General features: G+C 44.7%; 1 protein-coding gene across 1 annotated transcript in view; it reads right to left on the bottom strand.

The window, feature by feature from the left end:
• The window catches only part of ENG (endoglin), a 53,582-nt gene that overhangs the window by 12,398 nt on the left and 21,643 nt on the right, over window positions 1-19,541 (bottom strand). Inside the window, exons 3-10 of the mRNA XM_033137546.1 lie at window positions 15,013-15,144; window positions 9,730-9,895; window positions 8,782-8,947; window positions 6,296-6,437; window positions 4,544-4,724; window positions 2,759-2,904; window positions 1,489-1,629; window positions 369-407 (exon numbers count right to left, since the gene is read on the bottom strand). Coding sequence (XP_032993437.1) covers window positions 369-407; window positions 1,489-1,629; window positions 2,759-2,904; window positions 4,544-4,724; window positions 6,296-6,437; window positions 8,782-8,947; window positions 9,730-9,895; window positions 15,013-15,144 — 1,113 coding nt within the window. The remainder of the gene's footprint in view (window positions 1-368; window positions 408-1,488; window positions 1,630-2,758; window positions 2,905-4,543; window positions 4,725-6,295; window positions 6,438-8,781; window positions 8,948-9,729; window positions 9,896-15,012; window positions 15,145-19,541) is intronic.

A 19,541-nucleotide genomic window follows, 5' to 3' on the forward strand; every position in this document is an offset into this window, starting at 1 on the left:
ATAAATTGCAAGCTTAGAACACTTGTGCCTGAACCCACCCACCCCAACAGCATGGCGAATGGTCAAGGATTACGGGATCTGCACAGTCCTGTCCTATTTAGGATAGAGGGATTGTGTCTTCTAAAATTGTGCATGCTGCCCCTGTGTTTTTGGAAGAACATGAATTTAACAAAATCAATTATCACTTTTTTTAGAACAGTTCCGCTGCCTGGTTAATTGGGAACCTGTTGTTAATCAATCAAAAGGTTTTGAATTAATCTAACCAAGTAATTGACTAAAAGTTGCAGCCTTACTGAAAAAGAAAACAATCTTTTCACAACAGCACAAATACAAAATACGATGGTTTCCAGCAGGAATGTATTTCTTACCGTAATTTTATCTGGATGCGAAGCCAGGGTCAGGACCAGCTGATGGGACAATGAAAAAGAAATGTTAAGTAAACTCTTAGTCCATGGATGATGCAGGTGTTGTTGGGAAGCTTTGCTTTAGAGCTCATGGCAAGGAGCGAGGGGTGCTGCAGACAGACTGCAGAGACCTTGCTTGAGTTCATTACTCAGCAATCAAGTTCATTTGGTGACACAGGAACACAGGAAGCTGTAACACAGTGGTAGAACATCTGCTTTGTATAACTTGGACAGCTGTTGCTCCGTCTAGCTCAGTATTATCTACGCTGACCACCAGCAGCTGTCCAAGTTATAGCCCTTCAACATTTTGTGGGCCATGAAACTGGGGGAGGTTGGGAGCTCTTTGGAGGGGATGGGCATGCAAAGTTCATAGCTACTTATCCCAACTCCTTGCTGCTGCCATTTGCGGAAATAGGGGAGGAAGAGAAAAATGGAGTGCCTTACAGCAGGCAGTGTTGTCAGACTCCAACTCACCAGTTCCAGCTGGCATGGCTGTAATCCAACAACATCAACACACTGACTACCCCTTGGTTAGAGTGCTGGTCTAGGGAGACCCCGGTTCAATTTCCCCCTTTATACTTATATATTTTATTGGTCTCCATATAATCGAGAGTCTTTACATCAGCCTTTCCTAACCTTGGGTCCCAAGATGTTGTTGGACAACAACTTTCATCAGCCCCAGCCAGTATTGCCCAAGGTTCAGGGATGATGGGAATTGTACTCCAACAACAACTGGAGACCCAACGCGGAGAAAGGCTGCTTTAGACAAATGCATAATTAAGTTAGATAAATACAATTTTAAAATGCAGCAGTGATGCAAATTCACATGCTCACACAAGCATGTGTCTGAAAAATAACCAAACACCTCATTGGGGGAATCCCTCACTGTGTGACCTTGGGCTGGTCATTGTCTTTCAGCTTAATCTACCTCAAAGGGTATTTGTTGGATAAAAGTGTATGTATGCTGGGTAGTGTCCCATTAAATGTTTGGAGGAAGGGCAGGATAAAAAAATGTGGCAAGAAAACTGAACAGGAAGATGGTACCCAAAGACCATTAGAGAATCCTGCAAGCTTCTGTGCTGACCTGATTTTTGGCATGAATGCCCCCTTCTAAGTTGGTAGAGCAATCTTCTACGATGCTTTTTAGGACAAAATGTGTCATGTTGTCAGTTGCTCTGCAGGCAGGGTCCTCCAAAGTCATCTCAGTGATGTCAATCCGTGACATCTGTGGGGTTAAAAAAAAAACAGCAAATGTTATTTTGGCTAAGTGTGCCTACACACCTCCCTCACACACAGTTTTCTCCTTGTTTCTCATTTTCCCAAGTCTTAAATTGAGTTCTATCTCTTTTTCTTATGCCTTTATTAGACATAAACATAAATACAAACTAAACAAACATGAAAGTACAGCAATGACCCTGGGGAGGCAATACTAAATCTCATGTGATATATTCAATTTTAATAAGAATGCAAAAACAAAATGCATGAGAGGTGGAGAAAATAAAATGTAAAAACAAAGTAACATTTGAAGTCAGAGCACAGATTTCCATAGATACTGCTGAAAATGAATTTGTTTGGACTAACGCATACTTTTTTGTGTATAATTTAGAAAAAGCCAAAATAAATGTGATACCCAGTTTATAGAGAGTCTAAGGCTTTCATAATGTATCCTCACTCACTCAATGCAGTCAAAATCCTTATAAGTATCTAGGAAGAATATTACAAGTGGGCACCCTGCTTTCATAGCTACAAAATAATATTAAAATGTCAGTATACAGGGGTTGGAAATACGCCTTTTAGGAATAGATCCCATTTGATTGGAATGAATAATGCTTGAAATCATCCCTCTCAACCAGAGGCCAGGATATACGAATAATTTATTTGTTTTTTTTAATTCTGGTTAATTTAGGGTTATGGTCTGTAGGATCTTACTTCTTCTAAAAATTAAAATTAATTTAGGTTCTCCATATTTATGCAGCAATCTGCAGTAAATCTTCATGAAAACTCAGACTCAACTTAGTGCAAATTTCTCCTAATAAAATTTTCTACGCAGTTTTTATTAATATAGATGTTTTTGTAAGCATTATGTAAGAAACAACCTAATTCTAACCTAATTCTTATACGTACTAACATGCAAACCGAAACACAGCTATCCTTCAAAGTTTTCACACTTACCCAAATTTTATGATGTAGTTCTCCAACCAACCAGGGTGTACAAATACAGTATGTATATATTAGAGGAAAGTGCCCATAAAAATGCATATATCAGTGAAAATAATATACAAAAATGCATTGTATTAGAGGAAATTGTTTATAAGTTTTGGAAGGGCACAGCACAAGCAGAAAAATCTCCTCACCTCCAAGAGCGTCTTGGGAAATGCCACCTCAATGGCATTCTCTGTGCACTTCCATGGAGGGCAAAGTTTTATCAGCGCTCGAACCACCTCGGACGGTTCTGAACTCTTGCTGTGTGGTGCTGTCGTCACCTCGATTTTCTTTCCTTCTAAATTAAGAGCCAGTTATTTATTATATTTGGTCATCACTTTTTACAAAACACCTCAAAGCAAGTTATAGAATATTTAAACTTGCAAAACACTGCATCAATAACTTAAAATCCAGAATGCCACAGAGTGCTATGGATAGTGAAAGTGCTCATCCATTAGCCACAAAAGGGTCCCCACACCTGAACTAGATGTGTGTGTGTGTGTGTTTGTGTATCTCCATCCATCACACCTTTCCTCCAAAAAATGTGGATTGGATTCCTCTGTTTCTGGGCCCTAATTCAAAGAGAGCCAGTGTGGTGTAGTGGTTAAGAGCGGTGGGCTCGTAATCTGGGGAACCGGGTTCATGTCTCCGCTCCTCCACATGCAGCTGCTGGGTGACCTTGGGCTGCCAGTCACACTTCTCTGAAGTCTCTCAGCCCCACTCACCTCACAGAGTGTTTGTTGTGGGGGAGGAGGGGAAAGGAGAATGTGAGCCGCTTTGAGACTCCTTCGGGTATAAAGCCGGATATCAACTCCAAACTCTTCTTCTTCTTCTTCTTCTTCTTCTTCTTCTTCTTCTTCTTCTTCTTCTTCTTCTAAGTGTTGGTTTTGACATACAAAGCCCTAAACGGCTTAGAATCGCAATACCTCTCTAACCACCTCTCTCCATATGAACCAACCCAGACTCTGCAGCAATCATCTGATGCCATTCTTTGTGTGTCTACTCCACAAGAGGTCCAGAGGGTGGCAACATGAGATGGGCCTTTTCTGCAGTGGCTCACCATTTCTGGGATGGTCTCCCCAGGGGGCTCGCCTGACACCTTCTCTACATATCTTTAGGAACCAGGCAAAAGCATTCCTCTTTTCTCAGGCCTCTGGCTAATTAAACAAACTGTGGGGGTGGGGGTATTGGTTTGTTTGATTTTTGTTCTTATTATGATACATATTTTGTGTTTTCATTTTGTATTTTTATCCTGTAAACCACCCTGTGTCTTTGGATGAAGGCCAGCATATAATTTTAATTAATTAATTAACTAACTAATTAACTAACCATAATCTATAGTTCTATGTAAGGGACGCGGGTGGCGCTGTGGGTTAAACCGCAGAGCCTAGGGTATGCCGATCAGAAGGTCGGCGGAGCTCCCATTCCTCGGTCCCTGCTTCTGTCCACTTAGCAGTTTGAAAGCACGTCAAAGTGCAAGTAGATAAATAGGTACCGCTCTGGTGGGAAGGTAAACGGCATTTCCATGAGCTGCTCTGGTTCGCCAGAAGTGGCTTAGTCATGCTGGCCACATGACTCAGAAGCTGTCTGCGGACAAATGTCGCCTCCCTCGGTCAGTAAAGCGAGATGAGCACGCGATCCCAGAGTTGTCCGCGACTGAACCTAACGGTCAGTGGTCCTTTTACCTTTACCTTTATGTTCCTAAGGCATAAGGATTTTTGAGGGAAGGCTTGTGAATCATAGAATTGTAGAGTTGGAAGGACCATGAGGGTTATCTAGTCCAACCCCCTGCAACACAGGAATTTTTTGTCCTTTGTGGGGCTGGAACCCTCAGAAAATGATCCTGCATGGTTTCTACTGCATTGGCTCTGTCCCAGCCGAGTGCCACCAACACCCTAAGGTCTGATGCTAGCCAACTTGAAACTGGGCAGACTCACCACTACAGTCCCGGACCAACTCAAGGGTGATGCTTTTGGCAGCTGGAATTTCTGTGTAGGAAGCAATGAAGGCAAAGTTCTTGTCACGGGCTTCTTTGATCAGGCCTTCTTCGCTGTCTGGGAGGACAGTACCGTTAATTGGCTCCTTGGTTATTTTCTTAATGGAGTATTTTCCTGACACCTACAGGAGAAAAAGAAATAAAAGTTTAGCAAGGACCCTCTTCAGCGTACGTTTCCATTCATGGTAGTACACAAGGTTGCCCAACAGAAGCATTATCTCCAACTGTGTTGAACTCAGAGTAAACTTAATGAAATGAATGGAGCTAAGTTAGCCATGCCCCTTTTCTTCTTCTGGTTATTTAATCTTTAGCAAAATTTTGAAAACTTAACATAATCAAAATCAAATGTGTAGTCACATACAGAACTGCAGGGTGTTATCTGACTTCATGACATATTGTAAATCTCTTTTTTAATATTCAAGGTAAGTTTAACAGATGGGGATATTGCAATACCAAGTTCTGACAAAATAGTCATTTTGCAGTCATATAGCCCAATGTACGCTTCCTGAAGCTTCTTGTTGCTGCTTGACTTTTGGTTCTTACAATGAAGTCCACAGTGAAAGTGTGTTTGTTTCACTCAAAGCTCTTGAGTGAGTCTTTAATTTGGGGGCAACCTGGGGAATCCCTTTGGCCGTTCCACTAACATGCCATCAGAATCCTCACTACCACTAATGTAGGGCCTCTTAGATTAAAGAAGAGTAAGTCTTCATTTTCCTCTGTGAATATATTCAGCGATGATAGCTGGGGAATTGTAACGGTTTTACCTATTACGTTGTTCCTCCCCTGAAAAACAGTGCCTAAGAATTTTGTTCCTTTAGTACATGACTACCAATGCCCATTATTTTTAATGGATCTTCTCTGAGCAGGACTAGCATTGGCTAGAACCACAGCAAGGCCTGCCTGTCCATGAGGTGACTGCCTCAGGCAGCAGGGTCCACCAGGGCAGCATCTCTCAATGTTGCCCTTCCTTCCTTCCTCCCTTCCTTCCTTCCACCCTTGTTCCTGATATTGGTCTTCCTTGACCCCATTCTTCCCTGGTGGGGAGGGGAGATGCCATTTCGGGGTTTGCCTCAGGGGCTGAAAAGTGTTGGGCCAGCCCTAATCAGAGTTTGGTGTGACTGGCAGAAGTTTCACCCTTGCATCACTCTGTCTCCCTCTGAATACAAGTTCCTGCAGGGAGCTTCAATAGCAGAGGCCTTCATGCCCTATTTGTGGACTTCCCATAGCCCTCTCATTGGCCACTGTGAGAAGCAGAATGGTCTTCTTATATGTAAGCCAGAGGTGGAAAATCTCAGGCCCAGGAGCTGAATGCCACCTTGGTGTAGTGGTTAAGAGTGGTGGACTCATAATCTGGTGAAGCAGGTTTGCTTCCCCGCTCCTCCACATGCAGCTGCTGGGTGACCTTGGGTAGTCACACTTCTCTGAAGTCTCTCAGCCCCACTCACCTCACAGACTGTTTGTTGTGGGGGAGGAAGGGAAAGGAGATTGTTATCCGCTTTAAGACTCCTTAAGGGGAGTGAAAGGCAGGATATCAAATCCAAACTCTTCTTCTTCTTTCATGCCCTTTTTGTCTGGCCTTCTGGATCAACACAGCTAGCTTTGCGTTTTATGAATAATAGTAATCATGAAGTTCTAAGCCCATGGACAGGCCATGGAGAAATGCAGCCAGAGAACATTTCTCTCCCACTCTTACCATGAATTTCACATATTCAGGCGTCTGATCAATGTTCCAAAACATCCTCTCATGGCTTTTAAGCACTAGTAGTGTTGTCAGCTCCTTAGCTGGTTTCCCATTACTGCATGTCACTTTGATGTTCAGATCCACAGCCTGTGTGCTGGAGAACAAACCCAAGGATAAATGATAAGGGCTCATTGCTGAGCAAGGTATTTCTTTTTAACAGCCCACTCAACACCTAGCAGATCCCACTTTGGTAGACCAGACTGGAATAGCATGTTAATCACCAACATGACACCCACATTGCTATTTAACCTGTGTTTGTCACCTGCATTGTGTAAGGCATTAACAGGCCAAAGCAGGCTGGTTTTGGTCTCGTGTAGTCTGCTCTGTTGTTATTTTCAACAAGACTTCTCATGGTCCACTGGTGTGTTTTAAATTTACAAAGGGAAATCAATACTCATAATCGCTAATGGTTCAACAGACATAGCTATCTGTGTTCAGTGATCCTGAATATGCACCTTTTGCTTAAGACAGGACCGTGATATGGCTTAGTCAAGGCCTCTTTGCAAAAATTTCCACAACTGGTAGACACCAGAAATTGTCCATTAGTCTCCCAGTTGGCCATGGATTAGAATATGAATAGACTTTTCTTCTTCCCTACCTTTACTAATGCTATCTCACTATTAAGATGATCTATCAAAATTGATTAAGGCCCACCTATAAGGCTGATTGCTCTTTCTTTCTTTTTCGCTATCAACTTTTCCAGTATCTATTGAGGCAGATATTTCTATTTATCACTATGAATTCTGATCTAAAAGGCTAAGTTTCCTCCCTTTTATAATTGTTAAGGTTAATTTATCTACTTCCTAATGTTGCAGTGCCTGTTGTCTTTGTCCATGGAGTTTTCTTGGCAGGGATATTGGAGTGGCTTGCCAGTTCCTTCTCCAGGTGGATCACATTTAGTCTAAACTCTCCACTATGACCTGTCCATCTCACTGGAAGGACAGATCCTGAAGTTGAGGCTCCAGTACTTTGGCCACCTCATGAGAAGAGAAGACTCCCTAGAAAAGACCTTGATGTGGGAAAGATGGAGGGCACAAGGAGAAGGGGACGACAGAGGGTGAGATGGTTGGACAGTGTTCTTGAAGCGACTAGCATGAGTTTGGCCAAACTGCGAGAGGCAGTGGAGGATAGGGGTGCCTGGCGTGCTCTGGTCCATGGGGTCACGAAGAGTCAGACACGACTGAACAACTGAACAACAACAAAAATGTTGCAGCAAGAGATTTTACTTTCTTGGGCTCCATGATCAATGCAGATGGTGACAGCAGTCACGAAATTAAAAGACGCCTGCTTCTTGGGAGGAAAGCAATGACAAACCTAGACAGCATCTTAAAAAGCAGAGACATCACCTTGCCGACAAAGGTCTGTATAGTTAAAGCTATGGTTTTCCCAGTAGTAATGTATGGAACTGAGAGCTGGACCATAAAGAAGGTTGATCGCCGGAGAATTGAAGCTTTTGAATTATGGTGCTGGAGGAGACTCTTGAGAGGCCCATGGACTGCAAAAAGATCAAACCTATCCATTCTTAAAGAAATCAGCCCTGAGTTCTCACTGGAAGGACAGATCCTGAAGTTGAGGCTCCAGTACTTTGGCCACCTCATGAGAAGAGAAGACTCCCTGGAAAAGACCCTGATGTTGGGAAAGATGGAGGGCGCAAGGAGAAGGGGACGACAGAGGACGAGATGGCCACCTCATGAGAAGAGAAGACTCCCTGGAAAAGACCCTGATGTTGGGAAAGATGGAGGGCGCAAGGAGAAGGGGACGACAGAGGACGAGATGGCCACCTCATGAGAAGAGAAGACTCCCTGGAAAAGACCCTGATGTTGGGAAAGATGGAGGGCGCAAGGAGAAGGGGACGACAGAGGATGAGATGGTTGGACAGTGTTCTCGAGTTTGGCCAAACTGTGGGAGGCAATGAAAGATAGGCATGCCTGGTCCATGGCGTCATGAAGAGTTGGACACGACTGAACAACAACAATGTTGCAAAGTCAGGGAACCTCAGGCTTGGGCTGTCCAACCTTTTGATCATTATCAAGACTTATGTACTTCTATTAAGGTGTGTGTTTCCTTATTTTTTCTACTGAGTTGAATATAATATTCCCCATATCTATTGGCTTATCTGTTCCCTCCAATTTTTCAAGTCTGTCCCTCCTTGCCAACATATATTAACACCAATATTTCCTCTTTACAGTTTCTTTCTTTTTGGGTAGTGTCAGGAAGCACCAAATGTTTATTGTGGTCAGTCTCTTAAATGGCTATACATTGTGGACCTGTACTATCAACTCAAGCCTTCTTCCATACCCATTTTTGTAGCCTGATCATTGCCCAAAATGTCATAAGCCACACAAGAATATTGCAGGACAAAACTGGTGGAAATGTGAACATTATTATTTGCATAATTTACTCGCGAGTCAGAAGTTAGATCCATGCAACCAAATTACCCAGAGTCTGGAGGACTCTGTTGGAGCCACATGATGTGGGCCTCTCTCCCAGGGTGTACAGTGGAATCCAGACAGCTCTTGGTATTGTCAGAGTCAAACTCAGCCTCTAGGTACTGCTCAGCATCGAAATAGCTCTCAGGTACACATTCCTTGGAGGAGCTGGGCTCTGAAGGACACAAAAAAACAACTGTGGGAAACTTGCTCAGGCAGAAAGAGCAGGAGATGGCTGATGCTCAGTTAGAGAAAAACACATCCAATGATTTGACTGCTTATGTATCATCAAAAAAGAGGAAATCATTCGCTAAGAAAAAGAGAATACAGGACTGCATAAAATTTGGATGTGCTGATTTAAATGCACTGATGTAATTTTAGAAAAAAATGACTATAAGAAGAAGCACAATACATCTCACCCTGGTGGGAAAGACCGAGCAGGTGACTAGTGTACCTACTCACTTTTCTGTTCAGGTTTCACTCTGGATAGGCAACTTCAGGACCACTCCTGCTTTCCCTTGGTCAGTGCTTCAAAGAGAAGAGCCCTTCAAATACAGGGCTGTCTTCTGATAGTATTTCAACAGAGGATTGTTAAAGCCACCCATATATGGCCCATTTTTCATTCATTCAGTGTTTTTAGTCAAATCCAAATTCATGCAGATCTAATCAATTAATACATCAATTGAACTTAATTTAATTCATTAGTAACGGCATGCAAATGATTTGGATCAGGTGGGGGTAAGGTCCCCTTAGCAAGTCATTGTGGCACTATAGCATTCCTCACCAACCTGGTGTCTTCCAGATGTTTTGAACTATAACTCTCATCAGCCTCAGCCAGCAATTGATGGGAGTTGTAGTCCAACAACATGCAGAGGACCACAGGCTGGGGAAGGGTGCTCCATAGGGAGGACTCCTGCTACACTTTGATTTAAGAAACACCATCTTAACAGAACTGACCTCTGTTGATTTGAAAGTTAATCTTCCGAGGGTCTTCCAATTCTACGAAGGTGCTGACACCCCCATAATAAGCTTTGGCCCAATTTAGGATTTCCTCATTGGAGGAAGACAAATCGGTTTTGTTGATTTCTTTGTTGAACCCGATGACCGTGAGTTTATGCACATCCTGAAAAAGAAATGCACAGCAGAATAAAATCAGGCAGAGTGTACCCTGTGCTATTTTTCTAGAAAAGAGATGCTGGACCATAGCTGTCAACTTTCCCCCTTTTTTCCAGGAAATTCCCTTATTTCAGTGCCATTTCCTATTACAAAAAAGGGAAAGTTGACAGCTCTGGCCGTTTCCCAATGCAAAAAAAGAAAGAAAGAAGGTTGACAGCTTTGTGCTGGACCTCACCATGAACACTTCCCTCATTTTCTTATAATGGCAATGGAGCCCACCTGAGAGGTGCTAGAACTGAGTTCCGTCAGTTCTGGCTGAAAAGGGGGCCCTAGTGTTTCCACTTGGCAATGAGAGTTACACTCTATAAATCCTCCATGTATTTCATGTCTGGATTCAAGCACAATATTGAGAGATAGTCCTTGGTCAGCATTGGGTTTTGCAACTTTGGCCTCACTTTTTTATTATTAAAAGGGGAGTTCCAGGCGGCCAGGAGACAGGGAGCTGGATCAGGCGATATATTGTCCAGTTGCTCAGAGCGGTGGACAAATCAGTCAATTCTGGTTTCTTCTCAGTTTCTCATTTTTTCCAGTCTTCATTTTTGCAAGCTATACCCCCCTCATATAATGCATTTGAAATGTTATTTTCATGATTAAATGCATTTTTATGCAGACTTCCCCTTAATAAATTCATGTTTGTACTCATTGGAAAATTGCATCACAAAATTTGCAAAGGGTGAGTTTTGACGGGTAAGTACATGTTGGTTTGCACGCTGTTTTGTGAACTATCAATTTGTTAGTTTGCATTAAAATGCAAACCAAACAAAATTTATCCCCCCCCCATCCCTAACTGCTCCACTTACATAGGGAGGAGCAGGAGTGACAACCTATGTGTGCGTTCCTCCCAACCTCACCTGCAGCACCTACTTCGACATCATTGGATCTCCATGTGAGGACGTCATGCTCAAATAAGGGCAGCAAATTTCATAATTTAACTGCACACATTTTGCGAGTGATTGTGCACTCTGAACGCACGTGCATTGCACATGTGCCCTGTTTAAATATTCTTCACTTCGAGAAACGCCAATTGTCTCTGTGTGGAGTTGTAATATTTAAATACAGCAGGGTTGGGCAACCTTTTTCAGCCTGGGTGCTACATTCCCTTCTGGACAACCTTCTCGGACATAAGAGTGGTGGGGGGCACATAAGAGCATGAGAAGAGCCTGCTGGATCAGGCCAGTGGCCCATGTAGCCCAGCATTCTGTTCTTACTGTGGTCAACCAGATGCCTGTGGGAAACCCAAAAGCAGAATCTAAGCACAAGGGTACTGTGGTTTGCAGCAACTGGGATACAGAAGCATTGCTACCGCCAACTGTGGAGGCAGAGCATAGCCATCGTGGCTAGTAGCCATTGATAGCCTTTATGTGCATGAACTTGACTACCATATTTCCCGGCATATAAGACGACTGGGCATATAAGACGACCCCCAACTTTTCCAGTTAAAATATAGAGTTTGAGATATACTCGACTGCAGATTCTCCACCCGGCGTATAAGACGACCCCCGACTTTTCAGAAGATTTTCCTGGATTAAAAAGTAGTTTTATACGCCAGAATATACAGTAATCCTCTTTGGAAGCCATCTGGTTTGGTGGCGATCAATGATTCTGGTGGGAGGGAGTTCCATAGTTTAACTATGCACTGCATGAACAAGTACTGTACTTTCTTTTATCTGTCCTGAATCTTCCAACATGCCTTCTTAGCTCAGGGACATCCCTGGTTTTTTTATCAGTGAAAGACTGGAGGCTGTAATGTCATTACAGTGGGCCGTTTGTTTGGTCACTGCTCCATGACGATGCCCGTAACATTTATTTTATTTGTTTTTTATTTATTAAATTTCTAAACAGCCCTTTATCTGGGGGTCACAGGGCGGTTTAAAATATAAAAACACAAAAATACACAAAGTAATAACCGAAAACCCAATAAAAACCCAATAGGCCCTGTCCCACAGGCCTGTGAGAAGAGGAAATCTTTTGCCTACCACCTAAAGATATGCAATGGATGCACCAGGCAAAGCTCCCTGGGAAGAGCATCCTACAATGGGGGGGCCACCACAGAAAAGGCCTGTTCTTGTACTGCCACCCTCTGGATGCCTTGTGGAGGAGACACACAAAGAAAGGCCTCAGATGATGATACTGGGTCTGGGAGAGGTGGTCTTTGAGGTACTGAAGTTCTAAGCCATTTATGAGATGACACTTACAGTTTTGGGCATCCAAAAAGGAAACAGGAAATGATTTTTGGCACACCAATGACTGTGCAGTTACTTCTGTCAGCTACAATTTTCAGAATTTATTTTTACACTTTTCTATCCCCGTGTAGGTTACGGAAAAGGAACGACACAAAGGCTCTCTGTGACCCCCCCATCACCTTCTCAGCACGGAGAGGAAAGAACAAGTCAGAGAGGTCAGGCAGAAGCTGACAGCTAATCTCCCCCCACGATCAAAGGAATTTTATAACCTATTGTTGTCTGCCTTGAAAGCTGAAAAGAGTCAGGCGTCAAACAATCAATCCTGTGAGGTTGGCCAGGCTCAAAAGGAATTCTTTGAAGGGATAACTGCACAACCAACATTAGAAAGAGCAACGTATTTGGGAATTTCCATTTTATTTTACTTTTAAATCCCGTTTGTTAAGAATGATGAAAACATGGGATGGGGTTTGCATGGGTGACTTTGCCCTCCCTTGGCTGATATTTGCACAAATCAGACTCAGAGGTGTAGCATGGGGGCGTCTGGGGGGGCCTTTCACCCTGAGCAGAGTTTTTTGTGGGGTGCATTCCTCACAATGCCCAGCCAGCCCCCAGGGCTGCCAGGGTGTCGTGAGCTGTTGCGTCCTTCTCACACCAGGGCGCACTAAAACACTGATGCATTTTCACAGGGTTCCCCCCCCTCCAATTGCCAATTACTGCTGAATGTGGGGTGGGGGTTACTGGATTTAAGATAGGAAAACTGAGAAACTAATATGAATCAGATTGCAAGGATTTGTCTACCCTTACTCCCAAAAGTGTGTTTTCTTCCTTTTTCTTAAAAAGAAAAACCAAAGCAACTTTTCTCAATCTTTCAGACTTTTCAAAAAAATAAATAAATCAGTATTTTGGAAGGGGTGGCTCAACAGGAAGCTAGTTTGGCATGGCTTTGGGATTTTCCAGGGGATAATGGCTCATCCCCCCCACCCAATTTGTCACAGCCTTAAGGTTCCCTTTTGCTAACCGACAATGCAGGGAATGGAGAAAGAAAAGGTGACTAAGAGCTGCCTTGCACACCTCCACTGCCCTCCTGACCCCATACAGGGCACGGAATGGAACGTCCAAGCAGGCAGTGCAGTGGCGGGGGGCTGCCCTCCAGCTTGAACCAGTGGTGCCGCACTGCATCTGATAGCGCCTCTCGCGCCACTGACTGCCCTCCCCCACCCCGCCTCCATTGTCAGCCCTTTTTTATTATTAGACACAAATAGGAAAAGGGCTTTATTTTGCTAACAAAGCTCGCAGGCTCGGCTGAGCTGGCTGGAGCCAAGCACCATCCCTGACCTTATGCCAAGCAGCCAGAGGAAATGGGAGATTTTCCCCGGGTTCTCTGCGTCACAGAGCCTCCCGACAGACAGAGAGATCCGTGGGCAGGGGCAGGGGAAGCGGACCTGCGGGGGCCTTGCAGAGTCATGGGTTGCGACATGAGAAAGGGGCACAAAATTTGGCATGGTGTGGAGAGGGAGAGGGAGAGGTTTCCCTCCCTCCCTCTCCTAAACACAGTACTGGAATCCTTTAAGGTCTTCCAATAACGCAAAAGTGTAGGATATCCAGGACATACACAAAGCAGTCCTTTTCCACACAGTGGCGGCAGATAGATAAGCTCTTGACATTAATTTGCTGCCCCAAGATGTCTTTATGGCCACCAACTTGGATGGCTTTAAAAATAGGATTAGACAAATCCAAGGAGGATAAGGTAATCAAGGGTAATATTCACCCAGTCATGCCAGCATCTGGTACACTGTGTCTGATGCAGGAGCTGTTGTGCTCATGTCCTCCTTGGGACTTCCCACAGGCACTGGCCTCTATAGGAGCAGAATAATCCAATAGGTGGGCCTCTGGTCTGGATCCGGAGCGGATCGCGTATGTAACCCGGGGTACCACTGTACTGTGTTTTCCCCAGTGGACATATGTGCTCCTGCTCATTGGCAAAGCTTCACATGACAGAACCATGTGCACAATCCCATCAATTTTGCTTTTTCCCCCAGCAGCCTTTGCCAGCCTGTTGCCCCCGAGATGTTTTGGTCTATGGCCCCCAACACTCCCAGCCACCTGGAGAGTGAAGCAGTGCCAGGAGGGCCTATGTCTCCCTGATGAGAGCGAAACTTGTGTAATATGCATTTTTGAAAAAGTACTTGTTACACCCACACTTAAAGGTTTCTGATGTACACTTAAAGAACCTGAAATGTAACTGTCCCCTCTGCAAAATGCAGTATGTTTCCTAGCCCCCCGCTGCCCTGCCCTGATTAACTCATGACCAAGAATCTTGTTTGCTGAGGGTCCTTTGCTAGTGTACAAATTGGACTGGTCATCTTCACTTTCTGGAATCCACATACCTCCCCCTTCTCTCAACTCCTGAGATAAAGACTCCACCCCAGGATTAATACCCTCCCTCCAGCTTCTGTAGCTTATCACCATCCTTAAAGTACTGGAATTTGGGAGATTTCTTCCAGCTGTGGAGAAGAAGAGAGAAGGTCACAGACTCCTCTGGAGCCTGTCGCAGTGCATGAAGCCATGTACCTAGTTATTCCAGGTGAGTCAAGCTGCTGGCTGCCAAGTCCCAATGGAGAAGGAGGGAAAGATTGAAAGGGCAAAGCAAAGGAAGAGCATTGCCTCTCACTCTTTCCCTTCCAGCCTATCATCACACTTCTTATACCTGTACATTAGGCCCCAAAACCCTTCTGTTCTCTCCGCCTGACCTCCAGGTCTCTCCCCAGGCCACCCCACTCACTGGCCTTGCTTCACCCCTCCTTTCATGCTTGAAAATGGCTCCCAACCCTAATGTACATTATACAGGGTCTGCAGGGTGTGGCTCAGCCCAGGTACTCACCGTGACGAAGGCAAGGCGGTGATCCCCTGTATTTACATTCAGAACGGAGTGCGTGTTGGAGTTCACCACAAAAACCACCTTCCGGCCTCCTTTCGCTGCTGACACATTGACACTGAACTGGATCATGGGCATCTGGCAGAGAAATGGAAAAGGGGATCATCAGTCAAGTGTTTCAGGACAAGTGAAGAGATTCCTGCCCAAGCAGTAGTCTTTAGCATTGCAGGCCCTGCCCTGTGGAACCAGCAAAGGCTTGGCAGGATCCCACCCTTCTGCCAGAGGTTTCTTGGAAACCTCTTTTTTTAGACAAGCTTGTACAACGTGATTTTTTTCTTCTTTTTATCCATCAATATTTGTTGATGTTTCAATGATGTTTTCAAGGATCATTGATTGATTTTATCCTTTTATACAGGTGAAATTCAAAAAATTAAAATATCGTGGGAAAAGTCCATTTATGTAAGCAATTGTTTTCATTAGCTACTGGAGTTTAATATATGAGATAGACTCATGACATGCAAAGCGAGATATGCCAAGCCTTTCTTTGTTATAATCGTGATGATTCTGGCATACAGCTGATGAAAACCCCAAAGTTGAAACTGTTAATTTGGGGTTCTCATCAGCTGTACGCCATAATCATCACAATTATAACAAAGAAAGGCTTGACATATCTCACTTTGCATGTCATGAGTCTATCTCATATATTAGTTTTACCTTTTAAGTTGAATTACTGAAAGAAATGAACCTTTCCACGATATTCTAATTTTTCGAGTTTCACCTGTATGTTGTGCTCTGCCTCTCTGTATAGTTATGAAAGTGTGGGTTATAAATTTGTAAAATAAAATGTTAAAATGTGAGGTAGGTTTGGAGTGGTGAGAACCTGCAAGAGATATTGGACTGGGGAAAGAGGCAGAGTGTGATGGCAGTCAGCAACACAATGATTCTATTGTTTTGTTCTATGCCACTTTGAGGGTTGATATTTTTACGATCAAGTGACATATATCAAGTGGTTATAGGGAGCATACTCCATTGGCTATTGATCTGTTTCTGGGCACCATTCAAATTGCTGGTTATGACCTATAAAGTCCTACACACACAGGTTAGACCTAGGCTATTCACTCATACGGACCTGCCTGGTTTTTGAGATCTTCAAGAGATCTTCATTCCTTCCACCCTCACAGGCGCGCCTGGTGGGGACGTGGGAGAGGGCCTTCTTGGTGGCTGCTCCCAGGTTCTGGAACTCCCTCCCTAGAGAAGCCAGACTGGCTCCCTCCTTGCTGTGCTTCTGCCGGCAAGTGAAGACCTTCCTATTCCAAAAGCCCTTTGGGAACTGATGGCTTTTGAGAAAAGGGCTGGTGCCGTGTTGTGTTTATTGTAATTATTTATCTGTTTTAAACTGATTTTATATATGCAGAAAGTTTTAATTCTATTAATATTTATATTTTTTAATGGTTGGTTTTTTCTATGCTTTTAGAGGTTCTTGTTTTTAATAATAATAATAATAATAATAATAATAATAATAATAATAATTTATTTTTATCTGTAAGATTCCTTGAGTCCCATCAGAAGAAAAGATAGGGTTTAAACAGTGCTTTTTTTCTTTAAAAATGTTTAGGGGTACTCTCATTTTGACTCAAGAAAATCACAAATTTATAGTTCAAATTGGGGGAAATAAATACAGTAAATGGACAAAAGTACAAAGATTCGCAAAATGTTTAGGTCCCCCCAGAAAAAAAGCAATGGGTATAAACAAACCCATAATAAATAAAAGTGACTATATCCACCCCAGGAGCTCAGTGGGAGCTGGGAGCTGCTGCCTGGCGGCACCAGAAAAGGCCAAGGATGGTGGCAGGAAATAGCCCCTGGATAATTCTGACACTGCGGAGTACAGGCAAGGCAGAAATTTGGTTTGTGTTAGGGGCCAGGAGTTCTTTTCAGGTGATGAAGCAGAGGATCCTGAAACAAGAAGGGCATGCAGCAGAGACCTTGAAGTTGCCCACCTGGACAGCTGACTGAACAGGCACAGAAGTTGCCTGGTTAACAGTCTTCCCCCACTAGGGAGAGCCAATGTGGTGTAATGGCTAGAATGTTGGACTAGGACCTGTGGGAGACCAGGGTTCAAATCCCCACTTGGCTAGGAAACTCACTGGGTAACTGTGGGCCACTCACTTTCTCACCTTAGCCTATCTCACAGTAAGGATGAACATACAGAAGGTGGGATGCAAATGAAATCAATAAATAGCTTTGAGAGGCATTGCTTCTTTATTTCTGGTCATTACTGTCGTAACTCCAGAAGAGACCCCCACTCTCTCCCAGCACATAGGGTTGCCAGGTCAGGAGCATCCTAGACTCTGCAATTTCAGGGCCCAGACCTGAGATATAGGTGCAGCCCCAATTGATACGGTGGGGTAGAGCCCTAGAGATTGAGGTTAATTGGGAGAGGGGTGTGGAGGAGGGCAGACACTCCAACCCTACAAGTTTGCCTATGCTATAATTTGCAGCCAGATCCTGCCAGCCGTTGTCGTCTTCCTCTTCCCTTTCCCCTTCCCCTTCTCCTCCGTACCATCACTCACACACACCTGGAGTTTCAGCCTTCCCCAAACCTGGACAGGTCCAGGCAAACCTGGAGACTTCAGGTCAGACCTGGAGGCCAGTGACCTCAGTGGCACATGTAGCCTTGAACTGATCTGCCCGGCCCACCGCTACCAAAGCAGTTCTCTCCGAAATTTGTAGGAGGCTTGCGGGTGGCGGGAGCACAGCAAAAAATCAAAACAAAAAAACACAACCAAGTGTTTTCTCTCTCTCTCTCTCAACACATTCGGCTCCATAGCAGTGGCATGAGCTAATAAGTAAACACGGCTCTGTGGGGGCGGCCACGGGACCCCTCGAGTCTCCGCCGGCCTGCCTTGGCAGAGGCCCGCATCTATTTTTAGACCCCTTGCCCTTTTTTCAGAAGCCATTGTTTTCTCTCCCCCCCAGAATGGCGGCAGGCTTTCTCCTGCCTGCTTGAGCACTGGGATCTGCTTATAGAAACCGGCTTCCAGTAATTCTTTTCGGGCTGGAGCCTAACCGCCCGCCCCGGCCTACCCTCCCCTGACGCTCGGTCGGGGCTGGGAGCCAGTTGTCTGGATGCCACAGTTGTGACATCAGGGGCCGGCTGCTACGCAACCACCCTCCCACCAACCCCTTTGTAAACACAGGAGGGGGATTTTTGCTCCCATCCTATTTACTGGCAGGATAGGGGGAAGATCATTTCCTCAGCATCTAGGCCTCAGCCACTTCCGGGCCTTTCCGTCCATGTCGCCAGAGGCCGGTGGCCTGTTTAATGGCCGAGGGAAGAGGATGCGGGGAAATACGATATTACATTTATTTATTGTTGCATTTATATCCCACATTTTTCTCCTAGGAGCGCAAAATGAGTGGCACATATGGTTCTTCTCCCTTTCCTCATTTAATGCCCACACTCAATCTTGTAGGGGTAGTTTAGGCTGAGAAAGACAATGGCTGGCCTAAGGTCACCCAGCGAACTTCGTGACCTAGTGGGGGATTTGAACCTTTGTCTCTAGTCTGACGCTCTTAACCACTATGCCACATTGGATGAAAATGGGTGCATATGGTTTGCCTCAAGCCCCCATCAGAAATGACCTTCCATGCCTTCCTCCAGAATGGGAACACAAGAGGGGCCAGACACACCTCACTGGGAAGGGGTTCCACAAACAGGGAGCGGCCACCAAGAAGGCCCTATCATGGGTCAGTGCTGCCTCTTCAGCACTGTAAATGAATGCAGTGAAAATTTCCGGGAAATCCAAAGCAGCACATGCAGTTCTCCCTCATGCATGGACGGCAGTCACAAAGAAATTTTAACATGGGAGACTTTTCTGCCTCTTAAGTGGCTGCAAGTTAAAAGAAAAGTGCTGCCATCCATGAAACAGCAAGCAAACCAGCACGGTGGCCCCCAGTGTGATGCTGCTGAACTTTGTATGCACCTCATGCAACCCAGAGAAAGCATTTGCAGGAAAAGCACAGAGGACCTCAGGGTCTCACCAACCTGTCTCCCTCTCACTGCAGTCAATATAGGGTGGAAGCATCACACCCAGGCGTCAAACACAAAGCTTGAAGAGGAAACCAACAATCCTGTGTGCCCTTGCCTGTATCGAAGCAGATTTGTGTTTGTTTATGTGTGAAATGCAGTGAGGGAGCTCAGAGGCCCAGCTCCAAACTTTCCACAAGTGGTACAGAAATTTCCGATGCCGACTACAAATATTGTAGCCGTCTTTTACAAAGTTTAGTTGCCACCCTAGCACTATAGTAGCCCCTCAACCTCTTGTTTGGCACCCCACAATAGCGACAGTGTGCTGTAGTGGTTAGGGTGCTTGACGAAGACCCAGGAGACCAGGATTCAAATCCCCTCTTGGCCACAAAGCTTGCTGAGTGTCCTTAGGTCAATCACTCATGCTCAGGCTATCCTACTTCACAAAGTTGTGAGGATAAAATTGTGGGGGCAGCAGAACTATGTGTGCCACCTTGTGCTCCCT

Source organism: Lacerta agilis, chromosome Z, assembly GCF_009819535.1.
Source record: "Lacerta agilis isolate rLacAgi1 chromosome Z, rLacAgi1.pri, whole genome shotgun sequence".
NCBI lineage: Eukaryota > Metazoa > Chordata > Lepidosauria > Squamata > Lacertidae > Lacerta > Lacerta agilis.